The sequence below is a fragment of the Penaeus chinensis genome, chromosome 26 (genome assembly GCF_019202785.1).
Source record: "Penaeus chinensis breed Huanghai No. 1 chromosome 26, ASM1920278v2, whole genome shotgun sequence".
NCBI classification, from domain to species: Eukaryota; Metazoa; Arthropoda; class Malacostraca; order Decapoda; family Penaeidae; genus Penaeus; species Penaeus chinensis.
Genome location: NC_061844.1, coordinates 5,762,059 through 5,774,558, shown reverse-complemented (window position 1 = coordinate 5,774,558; position 12,500 = coordinate 5,762,059). Strand labels below are relative to the sequence as shown.

Sequence of the window (12,500 nt, the reverse complement as noted above, 5' to 3'; positions counted from 1 at the left end):
TGAGAAGGAGGACAAACTAATGAGGCTAGAGAAGGCCATTAACCCACTCCTGGATGATGATGATCAGGTGAGGTTCAAGGGATGATTTTCACTCTCAAAAGTTTGGAGTTAGATAATATATTATTTGGTTCATTATAAGCCTTTTTTTTTCTCTGTTAGTCTCTCATATTTCTTTTTGTTTTATCTAGAAAAGATTGCAATGCCATGCTGAAGTGGTACCTTTTGAAACACTAATATGGATTTATAGATTTAATTTCATTTACAATTTTTTTCAGGAATGGCCTTCAAGCATTGTTAAGCTCTTTTTGAGAAATGTCTTTTCGTCCACAGGTTGCATTTGATTACATCTTAGATAACATAGTGAATCAGAAGCTGTTCTCAATGCAGGAGTCATGGCCTTTCATGAAACCTGTGAACAAGAAAAATGTTAAGGACTATTATGAAATAATTCAGAATCCTATGGATCTTTCAACAATTGCTAAAAAAGTGAAAAGTAAGGACAGTTAGAATATATGTAATGTTTTATAGATATACTCTTTTATTTACTTAAATTTATATGTAATGTGTATATATATTTATAATGTATATAGTAATGATAATATATTTTTACTTCTAATGTTACCATGGCGATTAATGACAGAAAGGACATGGAGTTTCTCTTTATCATATTGTATAATAGTACTAATCAGTTACCTTCATGCTTGTGAGTTCCTAAGCCAAATCACAAATACTCTCACCAGATCATAAGTACCATAGCCGAGCAGAGTTCATGGCTGACATGGAGCTGATCCTGACCAACAGTGTGCGGTACAATGGCCAGGACTCGTCATTTACACAAAAAGCAGAGACTCTCCTTCAAGTGTGTAAAGAAAGCTTGGCTGAGGTATGTTCAGTGCTCCTTTTTTCTTCTACTTTTAGATTTGAGTGTAAGAATTTTACATTAGATGTAAGTAAATAACTCATCCATGCCAGGAATTTGGAAACCACAAAAGTATCATACTTGTGAACACATCCCATTGTTTTGACAGTATGAGACACACCTAGACAGTCTGGAAAAGAAGATATCGCTTGCACAAGAACGAGCATTGGAACAGGCAGAAACAGACTCCTTAGGCACCTCTCTAGGCCCAGATGATGATACTAACTATACTTATGCTGAGCCAGAACAAGATCACCCAGACCAACAGCTTGGTTCTCCTTCTGATAACATGATGGGTTATTCAGGTTTGTATGGTTAGTCTTGAATAGTAATGTTGTATAAATCTGAGTCGTGTGAAAGAGGAAAGATATGAGCTGCCTGATTTGTCTTATAAACTGCAATTTGATAGTGAACATGCACATATGTGACATCCTTGTGTGAATATTTGCCTTTTTTTCTGCAATAAGAGATTTGATTGTCTTATGTGCTTTCTTGGTTGACTCTCATACACCCGGTTGATTTTTTCAGGAGATGAGGACGATGAGCATGTGAATGTTGTTGATGGTGACGAAGAGGATATGATGCCATCAGCCAAGAGAAGAAGAGTTCAGGAAAGCCAGAGGAATGTACTTGAAGAAGGTATGGGGCATTAAACCTATAGCTGTTGGTACACACATAGCTCACACTTACAGTCATTCTTGTAATTATATCTGCATGCATGAATGTTCTCATAAGTTTGATATACAGACTACAAAATAAGACAATACAGCCAAATCCTAAAGCTCATTTGGAAACCTTTTTTTTTTTTTTTCAGATCTTGAGTTTAGTGATGATGAGGAAGACTTTGGGGGCAGGAGGCAAGTGGAGATGGAAGGGGACTTAGCAGCTGGAATGGTTCTGGAAGAAGGCCAATACATCAACCCACAAGGGCCAGATGAAACCCAGGGTGCTGCAGAAGCTATGGTTCAGTTGGCTGCTCAGTACTCCTATTATCAGGTAAATTATAATTTATGTCTTAACTTGATTCAAGAGGAAAGGGAAAATAGTCAAAAGTGATTTTCTAAATTATATCTTGCCTTAAATGCCAGTTTGTTTTGGTTAAAAATTGGTTAAGAATATCTTTCTGTGGTTAATCTGTGTTGTAATTTACTATCCTCTGCAGGGTGAAGGAAGTGGAGACGAACATCAAGATGGGTTAGTTGGGGACAACTCCATGGTGGTGGATGCTAGCTATGACCCCTCTGTAGAGTTCCTTGGTGGAATGATGCCTTCTCAGGTAAATTTGATTTAATTATTTTTTATTTATTTATTTATTTGTATTTTTATTGCTTTATTATTTTTCTTTTTTTAGGTCCAGAAAATATATTATTTCCAAGGAAATATTGTTTCTTGTGGGCTATATATACATTTTTTCCGTCTTCATCTGATCTTTTTTTTTTTTAAAGGATCATATTTTTATTACACCCATGTACTCCCTTGATATTCCATCCAATATATCATCTCTTTCTGTCTTCTCTAACTCATTTCCTCCCTCCCTGTCCATACTCTTTTCACAATAGCATCTTATCAAGTGTTTGTCCGTTCCCCAGCCTCATGATGATGCAACTATTAACAACGATTTGGAGGTGTCCGACTCGGACGATGAGGCCGGCCACCAAGCACAGCAACAAGTGCAAGAACCTCCACCGGATGAAGAAGACGCACTTTGGTTCTAGGGTTTCGTCTCATTGTCAGTCAGGATCTCCTTTCTGCAGTAGATGGCTGACTCAGTTTAACACTCATACAAAAGAAGTACAGAAGAATGGATCTCGTTGTTTAGGGAATTTTGCATAATTTTATTTTTCAGGCTAAATTAAGCAAGAATACCAGGATGGAAATAGTGAAAAAATTGGGTGAATGTCTTCTGTTATAGAAATATTTTTTTGTTATTTATATTTTGTTTGTTGTTCTAAATCACTGACCATTACGAAGGTTTCTTTTTCTTAATATGCTCCACAGGTCAGGGGGAATGATAAGTAATGAGGGTAGTCACATTTATTTTAGAAACTATTTTCTTGATTGAAATATTTCCTCTGATGCAAGTAGTATGTAAATATATTTTTCTACTCTGTTAAATTGAAAAAAAAAAAGAGGATAAGAGAATCTTGTTCTAATTTATAGTGTAATATAATTTCTAATGAAACAGGAATAGAAAGCCAGTGAAATAGACATTTCATTATATATTTATTATGATTATCGTTTCTTTTTGTAGTGTTGGTTAGTAGTGTCATGCTTTCCAATATTTGATGTGTTCATTCATGTGAGAAATTTGTATATAGGTGAAATCTAGGAGCAGTAAAAAAGATTGTTAGTTACTAATTGTTTGCTTTTGTATTTCATGGGGAATGGTATTTATGTGAGGCTGTGTATATATATATACTTTATTGTATGAAGACCAAATGGTTCTCACAACCAGCATATCAACCTATCATCAATTGTCATCAGCCTGTGAAGTGCATTTTCACCTTGATTTTTAAAGAATGAGTAAAGTAGTTGGTGTAAAATTTGCTGCATTGTGGATTTTAAAGAAAAATCATTCCCCATGGCATAACAAAATTGATTACATCATGATTTATATAATAATATTTCAAAATGTATAGGAAATATGTAAATGGATACATGCATTTCTGCTTGCCTGGAAATTATTCATATATATTAAATTTTATCAGATACTGTTTTGACAACAGTTACTTTTTTGTGTCTATATTTTATAATTACCAGATAACTAGGATTCTGATGAAATATTTGAAGTCTAACTTGTATGAGGACTTTAATAAAATGTACAAATTTATAAAAAAAAAAAAAAAAAATGTTTTAAGACCTACTTGATATCTGCTTCTGAATGGATATTTGATTCTTCTGTTGTTTTTTATTTTTTTATTGTATGTCCTCTAGGGACATGTAAGGTTAGAATAACTACTTAAATACTTTCTTTCAAAGGATTTGGAGATCCTTAATGGTTAATGGTTAATGGTTAAAAGCAAAATAAATGTGCTAGACATCTAAGGTCATGTAGCACTATAGTTAATGTTAGTGAAGGGTGGTTGGGTTAGTGATTAGTTGTTAAAGCTGGGTTAAGGAATTGGTGAGTGAATGGGTTAGGGTCGGGTGAGGTAATGTAAAGGGGTTAGATGCCATCGATTATACAAGAAGGTCTTAAAGTGTGGTTAATATCCGTGGCTGGGATATGTGAGAAACGTGGTTGGTGTGATGTGGACATAGCAGCGTAGCGTGCTAGAGTATCTGCCTGTTCATTGCCAGGGATTTCAACATGGCTGGGTACCCAGCAAAATTTGATTGTTTTATGACGTGTGGACAGGTAGAACAACCAGTTCTGGATCTTACAAACAAGGGGTTTGGTCATGTGTATTGACTTTATGAGAGTTAATGAGTTACGGGAGTCAGTAAAAATTGTATAAGAGGAAGAGGGGAGTGAGTATATGTGTTTTAAGGCAAAAAGGAGTGCATACAGTTCTGTAGTAAGGACACTGGATTCAGGAGGGAGGGAGTATTTGAAAGTACGAGTTGGGAAGATTACTGCAAAACCAGCACCGGAGGTGGTTTTGGAGCCATCAGTGTAGACATGAATACTGGAGGAATGAGCGGAGGCATGGTCAAGGAAATGGGTGAGAAAGACAGTAGGAGGAATATTTGATTTTGGTGGGTCAGGGTAGACAGAGGAGCAAATATGGGGGCAAGGTAAGAGCCATGGAGGGACTGAATGGACAGAGAACGGCAGGAGTCGGGAATGGGAGAGGAGGGTAGCCATGCTAGTGGAGAAAGGAGTAGGTAAACGCGGAGAAGAAGCAAAGGTAGGAAGTAGGGATCGTGGGATAGTTAGTTTAGTGAGGGGAAGTTGGTGGAATCGAGCATAACATCAGAGAGAGAAGGGGACGGCGTCGAGAGAGAGATGGTATGCCTGATTCAGTGTACAGGCTCTCAACTGGAGAGGAGCAGAAGGCACCTAGAGCTAAGCGAAGACCACAGTAATGGATTGTATCAAGATGAGCAAGGAGAAAAGTTGAGGCAGAGGAGTAGATATGGCATCCATAATCAAGAGTGGAGAGGATCAAGGTGACATGAAGATGAAGGAGAGAGTTTCGATCTGAGCCCCAGGATAAATGGGATAGGGTTTGTAAAATTCGGAGACGGCGGCAAGCTTTTTCTTTTTATGTAAAGAATATGGTCTTGCCAGGATAGTTTGGAGTCAAAAATGACGCCTAGTTATTTATAAGAGGAACGGTGTTGGAGTGGAGTGTCATATAAGAAGAGTGAAAGTAGAGGACCTACATGTGTGCGGGAGAAAAGGATGGAGAAAGATTTGGAGGTAGAAAAGCGGAAGCCATGGTTTGTGGCCCAGGAGGAAACTGATGATATTGCAGATTGAAGAAATTGGTTGAGATTTGGTATGGATGTGCCAGAGGCATAGATGGTTAAATCATCAACATATAGTGATGACTGGGCTCCTGGTGGTAGAACTGAGGCAATGTCATTTACAGCAAGAAGGAATAAGGTGGTACTAAGCACACTGCCTTGTGGGACGCCTTCAATTTGAGGAAAGAAAGATGATGAGGCAATTTTGACCTGGAAAGTGCGTTGGGAGAGGAAAGACTTTATGAAGACACCCATGTTTCCACGTATGCCTAGAGAGGACAATTGTTGGAGAATATGGTACCTCCATGTTGTATCATATGCTTTTTCTAGGTCAAAAAACATAGGTAGTAAGGATTCATGGCGTGCAAATGCGGATGTAATATATGTCTCAAAATGAGCAAGGGGGTCAGCTGTGCTTCGGGCACGGCGAAAACCAAACTGGGAAGGAGAGATAAGATTGTGGGATTCAAGATACCACATTAAGCGGAAGTTAACCATTTGCTCTAGTAGTTTGCATAAGCAGCTAGTTAGTGCGATGGGGCGATAGTCTTGAGGGAGGGTATCCGCTTTATTGGGTTTCAGGAAGGGGAGGATAAGAGCTTCTCGCCAATGAGAAGGAAAATTTCCTGATGTCCATATGTGGTTGTAAGTTGTTAATAGGAAGGATAAGGAGGAAGATGGGAGTTGTCGGAGCATACGGTAGTGAATACCGTCAAGGCCTTCATGAGTGTTGCGTCACGAATTTAGGGCAGCACTGAGTTCAGAGGAAGAAAAGGGAGCATTATAGGACTCAGAAGAGGATAGGGTGAAGATAACGGGGGTACGTTCCCTGATGGTTTTAATAGAAGAGAAGTGTGAAGAAAGGTGAGAGCCACTACTGACCTGGCTGAAATAATCACCCAGTTCATTAGCGACTTTGGGAGGATCAGAGATGAGGGTATCTCGAATATGGAGGACGGGGGCTGGATGGGGGGGATGTTTGCCTGATAGTTTATGGATCTGGCGCCAAACATTTGAGATAGATGTAGAGGATGTAATTGAGGAAACATAATTTCGCCAGCTATTTGTTTTACTATTTCGGATTGTACGACGAAGACAGGCAGATACTCTTTTAAAGGAGATAAGAGCTGATAGTTGATTTGGGGTACCTCGTTTGTAGCGGTAACTGTTCCAGGCTGCACGTTTTACACGGAGTGCTTTAGTGCAATCAGAAGGAAGGGGAAGAGGGTACTTGTGACATGAGGGATTCACGTGTGTATCCAGGAGGGAGTGGAAGGGATAAAGGGGATGGTGGGAGGGTTAATATAGGTGGGGCTGGAGTCGGGGGGGATGGGTTCTGTTGGGATGGGTTAGGAGGATTGGGTGTAGGGAGAATATGAGTAGGAGGAGGATGGATATCGGCAGTCACTTTGAGTGTGGAGGGAGCCGGAATTGTAGAATTTGAAGGTGGATGAGTATCAGTTTGGGACTCTATTATGTAGTTCTGGATATCTTCAAGAGTTTCTGTAATGGGGTTGGTTGGGGAGTTTTGTAAGATAAAGGTTTTCTTGTGAGGCGGGGAAGAGAAGGCAAAGGAAGGTGGAGGTGATTGTGAGGTAGGGGTAGAGGGGATGGAAGGTGTATTCTTTCTGCTGCGGGTAGTGCGGGGAGGGAGAGGGGAAGGTGTTGGGGCTGTAGTAGAGATTGGAGTGTCTGGATTTAGGATGGCAAAAGAATTTGACTGGGTAGAAATTGGAGTGTCTGGATTTAGGATGGCAAAAGAATTTGACTGGGGAAGGTAGGAGGTAGAAGAGGGGAAGTTAGATGGGGGGGGGGGTTAGGTTTAGGAGAGGGTGTAGGAGCTTGGGAGGTAGGGGGATTGGCAGAGTGAGCGACATTACTGGAGTAGCCAATGGCTCCCTCAGGCCATTCAGGACTGACACAAAGTCAGCCTTTCATCCTTTCAGCACGGCTCTCACACCTTAGGAGGTGGATAGTAGAAGGGATTGGTGAAGAAACTGAAACGAAAAGTATGAGTGGGAAAAAAGACTATGCAAAATTAGTTGAGTCGATGGCTGAGTCCCAAGGTTGAGGAGTTCCCCATCATTGGGTCTCAGTCTCTGTCTCCTAAGCCCCCCACAACAACAAGGGGCAAAGGATTGGGGGGGGTTCCTTAAAGTCCAAGCCTTTAGCTCAAATGTCTCATGGTTAATCCAGTAATGTTTGTATATATAAAGAGTAACAAAGGTATTAGACAGTGCAACAGCGTTTCTCAATAATCTATTTGATACTCATTAGTTTTTCATATGAAAGTTTCTTCCTGGTAAATCTATCAAAACTGCAATAAAAGTATTCTCTTCATTTGTGCTCATCTATTTCTTTCAGTCTGGAGATACAGAGGAGGTAAATCTGGGAGGTAATGTGTTCTTGCATTTATTTCAGAGCTTCATTCATGGCATGCAAAGTCACCCATATGCAAGTCAGAGGGCAACTGCAGGTCATGAAGTGGATGAAATTTGCTTTTTATCTATCCATAATTGATTTCTTAACACTCTCCACATAGTTATAATCTGGCATTGTTACCATAGTGAGTTATGTAGCTTGATATTTTACAAAATACATGATAAAAGAAAACAAAAAAACTCATGTTCTGATTTATTCACTGAACTGTCATGACAAAAAAGTTGATTATCAGTAATACCAGAAACGTTTCACTTTAAAATGCCACAGCAAGATTAAATATGCTGTGATAACTGTTATGACAACCATAATAGATGTTCAAGCAATTATTTTATTAAGTAGAGTATATAAAAAATAATAAACTTGTACAGTACGCATAGGAAGATAGGCAAGCTGTGCTATGTGTTCCCCTCTTTAAGATGGCCATCCTGCCTAAACCAACAAAAGTTATGGATTGCCACTTCACTGTAAGTTCTAACCACAATAAAGTCATCAGTTGCTAAATAATGTGAACTAATTCCAACCTAAATACCAGTTTTAATTAAACTACATATTATGTCTACATTGGTGGTCTTGCACTGAATCATGTGGATGATTATTATTATTATTATTATTATTATTATTATTATTATTATTATTATTATTATTATTATCATTATAAAAAAAATCAAATGCATAGTTCAGTTTATACTCAACCTAAATCAGACATATTAAAATAAACACAATAAACATTCTCACAATTTTTTTTCTTGTAATATTTCACTTTCTCTTAAATAATGCTTCTGTATTTCTTAAACCTGAATTAAGTTAAAAGGGACAACATAAAAATCATACAAAAATATGATGTTAGCTAAGATTTCTAGTAAAAAAAAAAAAAAAAAAAACTAACACCACAAGGTATGTAAAATTAAGAAAACAAAAAATATATAATAATAAAAAGGAGTAATATAACTCTGTAATAAAAGTGTAAATTTTGAATGACCATTATCAGCCATCTCTCTTAAGTATGTGCCCATTATCTATAACATACTTATTGCCTAGATAATATTTGATAATTCATAATAATTCCAATGAAAAATCAAGATGATATTTTGTTCTTTTTTATTTTTGTTCTAAAGAAAGATCCTCATATCACTCAAGAGAGAGAGAGAGAATTTGCTGCATAATGTTAGTAACAAAATCAGTTCATGAAAATGCACTGTACACCATTTTTTAAAACTAATTTTTTAAAGGTTTCTCTATCAAGAATCTAAAATCAGTAATCATTGCTGTGCCATAAAAATCTCACATTAATATTCTTAAAGTACAATGATCACAAAAATGTCACTTCATTATATTCCAATCAGTAGTACTGACCTGTTGACACTTGGGTGGGACATACTCTACATATGTGCCATGTCTACTGTTTTAATTTTTTATTGTACAATATATACTTAGTCACCAATGAATCAGTTACTAGTCTTACTTGATCTCACTTGTTTACCCATTTCCTTGATTGGATTTTTTTTTTTTATGTTATTTTTATAATAATAATAATAATAATAATAATAATAATAATAATAATAATAATAATAATAATAATAATAATAATAATAATAATAATAATAATAATTATAATAATAACAATTATAATTATAATAATAATTATAATAATAATTATAATAATAATAATAATAATAATAATAATAATAATAACAACAACAATAAATAATAAATAATGAGTAATAACAATAACAATACTAATAGTATTTGGAAAACAAAATTTCCCTGAAAATACAAGGAACGGGTAAATACAGTAAGGTTAGTTAGACCTACTAACTTATTCCATTTGAAACAAAATTCACAAAACAAAACTACATTGTACAGTACAAGTAACTGGCATCAATGGGTTAATTTTCAATCTAAAATGTATTAATATCAAATCACTGGAAAGTCACCATTTTTACAAGTCTGAAGCAACTTGACAGCAAGACAGGAAAACGTAATAAATTAAGTACACCTCATACTCTTCACAGTTATAGAAGACAATTCCAAAAGAAAAGTTATTTACAAGTACCATTACTAAAATGTAATATTGCAATCTGCCCCATTAACACAAATAAAGAAAGAACACAACAGTACTATATAATGTTAATTCATGGTTCATATTTACTGTAGAAGTGAACACAATAACAGCATGAAAAATGGCATGATTATAGGCAAATATACCAATTTATTTGCTGCAGCAAACAATGGACAATGGAAAGAGGCATTTCCTTTTCTTTTCCCAGATCTCTGATATGTAGTTATAATACTACTTCTGACAGATATTCTTATTATAGAAACATAAATATACAACAGCTACCAAAAAGGCACAGCTCTATCACAAAGACATTTGTTTATGCTGCAAGCTGGTATTGAGTCGTAAGTCTTATATACATATTAAATTATTATACAAAAAAAATCGATCACAGTCTCCATCATAAAAAATATAGTTTATCAATCAATTTCATACTCAGCATTAATATCATATTATATATATATGTATATATATTCATTAAGAATATAATTTCATTACTACAGATTTCAGCCTAAAACACAATCTATGAACTTTGAACTGTCTGTTCTTCTTTCTCTTGAATAGATTCACTAACAACAGCTACCTTCTGTGGTGGGACATTTGGGGCACTGGCAGCATTTGCAGCCTTGGCTTCTTTCAAGATTCTTTCAGCACCTTGCTCTAACAATGCAGTGGCCAGATCAACTCCAAGTCCATGTGCTTTCATCATGTTTTCAGCATACTTTGGATGGGGCACAATGCCACACAGAGCAATGGAGGTCTTTGCCATTTTTGCAGGAGGTTGCATGCCATCAGTGGAATTAGCTGCCTGAAGTGACACAGACTGGGTTTTGAGAAGTTCCTCTGATCCATCCAGACTCCAGACTCCACCTTTCAGCTCAATACTGTCATCCGTTATCTGGAAATTTGTCAAATATGATCATAAATATCTTAAATATTCCTTGTTAAAATAATACTATAAGTCACCACTAAGCTTTACAATCTCCTTACCCTCAGGGGCACTGACACAGCTCCATGCATGCACGCACGAATGTACGCATGCCCACGCACACACATAAATATCCCTTGCTAAAATCATACTAATATTTTGATGATCTAAAAGTCACCACTTAGCTTTACAATTTCCTTATCCTCAGGAGCACTGACACAGACACATGCACACACACACACACACACACACACACATGCACGCACAAAAAAACAAAAAAACAACTCGCCTTTGTATGAGCTGCTACAGGCGCAGAGCAACCACCCTCCAAAGTCCGCATGAAGGCCCTCTCAGCTGTGGTAGCAATCATTGTCTGGGTGTGACAAAGTTGGCCTAATAGTTCTATGGTGTTGGTGTCCCCTTCTCGACACTCCACAGCAAGCGCTCCCTGTCCCACAGCATACATGCAGAGGTCGTCATCCAGATACTGTAAAGAAATTAACAAAAGAAGTCAGTTGATCAATTACTTTTCTTAACTTACGAAAGGAGTAGATAATTTCAATACTGGAAAATAAATAACAGAAGTAGTCAAATGATCTATCATTCTTCTTGACCAAAATGGACAAAAAACAAATGGTGATGTATAAACAAACCAAAAAGTAGATTGAAAAGACTATACAAAAATCTAAAAAAAAGAAAACTTTACTTCCAACCACAGAACATTACCTGAGAAATTCTGTTCTTCCATCCCATCCTAACCACTCCTGCAACAGCCAGAATCAAAGCTGCATAGTCATCTGCTTCGTCAAGTTTCCGTAAGCGTGTGTTCAGGTTCCCTCTTACACTCTCAAATTTGAGATCGGGAAATCGTCTCTTGAGCTGAGCACCACGCCGTAGAGAGCTGGTTCCTATATAAGGTGAATTATCAGTAAAAATAGTCCTTTGAAAGCTAACCTAAGAAAGAAAATTCACTGATTATTAAAACCTATCACAAGTCATTGGTTTATTACAGCCCAGTTTTCTACTCATCCTCTAACATTCATATTCATTAATACTGATAGTGAGTTATTATTTGGATCATCTAAATCATAAATACCTGACTAACAAATAAATATTGTAAATACAGCATATGGACCTCAAGTTCTTAATGATAGACATTATACTCAGGTATCAAATTCCAACAGTATTTTTCTAAAAAAAAAACAAAAAAAAACAGACTTACCTATGACAGAGTCTTTAGGAAGAGAGTCTAACTTGCAACTCGAGTACTTTGGGTGCATGATAACTGCATCACGAGGATCTTCACGCTCACAGATTGCACCGATGACCATACCATCAGGGAGTGTGGTTGGGAGGTCCTGATAGAGATAAAAATATAATATTTCGGAATGGTGTGATTCCTCTTACAATTTATGATCCTAACCATCAACAATTATGCTGGAAAATCTGGCTTTATGTTTTTAATCTAATTTAAATTTTTTCTCAATATATCAAGAAATGAAATACAATCCTCATACATAAGTTTTTAATTATGAAGACAGGCCTGTGTTATGATGATGGACAAATGCATCATTCTCATATGAATACTTCTATATTCACTCTAAATTATTAAGATGTGCCTTATGGACAAGTAAGTCAAAACTGAAAAATGCAGCCTGAGAGAAAGAGATGATGGAAGGTACAGGAATAAGTAAATGCAGAAGACTCAGAGAATGCACTCTTGAAAGTTAGCTCCACAGATT

General features: G+C 36.6%; 2 protein-coding genes and 1 long non-coding RNA gene across 7 annotated transcripts in view; 2 read left to right on the top strand and 1 right to left on the bottom strand.

Annotated features, from left to right (window-relative positions):
• Positions 1 to 3,352, top strand: part of LOC125038882 (transcription initiation factor TFIID subunit 1-like) — a 22,294-nt gene extending 18,942 nt beyond the window's left edge. For 4 of the 5 annotated variants that reach the window (XM_047632513.1, XM_047632512.1, XM_047632510.1 and 1 more), the window contains exons 27-34: positions 1 to 67; positions 331 to 493; positions 741 to 883; positions 1,029 to 1,233; positions 1,448 to 1,558; positions 1,734 to 1,915; positions 2,082 to 2,195; positions 2,509 to 3,352. The exon at positions 1 to 67 is cut by the window's left edge and continues 64 nt beyond it. In XM_047632513.1, the coding sequence (XP_047488469.1) occupies positions 1 to 67; positions 331 to 493; positions 741 to 883; positions 1,029 to 1,233; positions 1,448 to 1,558; positions 1,734 to 1,915; positions 2,082 to 2,195; positions 2,509 to 2,634 (1,111 nt within the window). In that variant the 3' untranslated portion in view covers positions 2,635 to 3,352. The remainder of the gene's footprint in view (positions 68 to 330; positions 494 to 740; positions 884 to 1,028; positions 1,234 to 1,447; positions 1,559 to 1,733; positions 1,916 to 2,081; positions 2,196 to 2,508) is intronic. The other variant, XM_047632514.1, reaches the window with a different exon arrangement.
• Positions 3,353 to 7,360: 4,008 nt separating this feature from the next.
• LOC125038958 lies at positions 7,361 to 8,424 on the top strand. Its single transcript, XR_007116089.1, has 2 exons — positions 7,361 to 7,898; positions 7,942 to 8,424. It is a non-coding gene; the product is annotated as an uncharacterized LOC125038958 (long non-coding RNA).
• A 999-nt stretch (positions 8,425 to 9,423) lies between these two features.
• Positions 9,424 to 12,500, bottom strand: part of LOC125039177 (porphobilinogen deaminase-like) — a 15,014-nt gene continuing 11,937 nt past the window's right edge. The window contains exons 4-7 of the mRNA XM_047632953.1: positions 11,981 to 12,116; positions 11,485 to 11,666; positions 11,048 to 11,245; positions 9,424 to 10,728 (exon numbers count right to left, since the gene is read on the bottom strand). Of these exons, the coding sequence (XP_047488909.1) occupies positions 10,354 to 10,728; positions 11,048 to 11,245; positions 11,485 to 11,666; positions 11,981 to 12,116 (891 nt within the window). The 3' untranslated portion in view covers positions 9,424 to 10,353. The remainder of the gene's footprint in view (positions 10,729 to 11,047; positions 11,246 to 11,484; positions 11,667 to 11,980; positions 12,117 to 12,500) is intronic.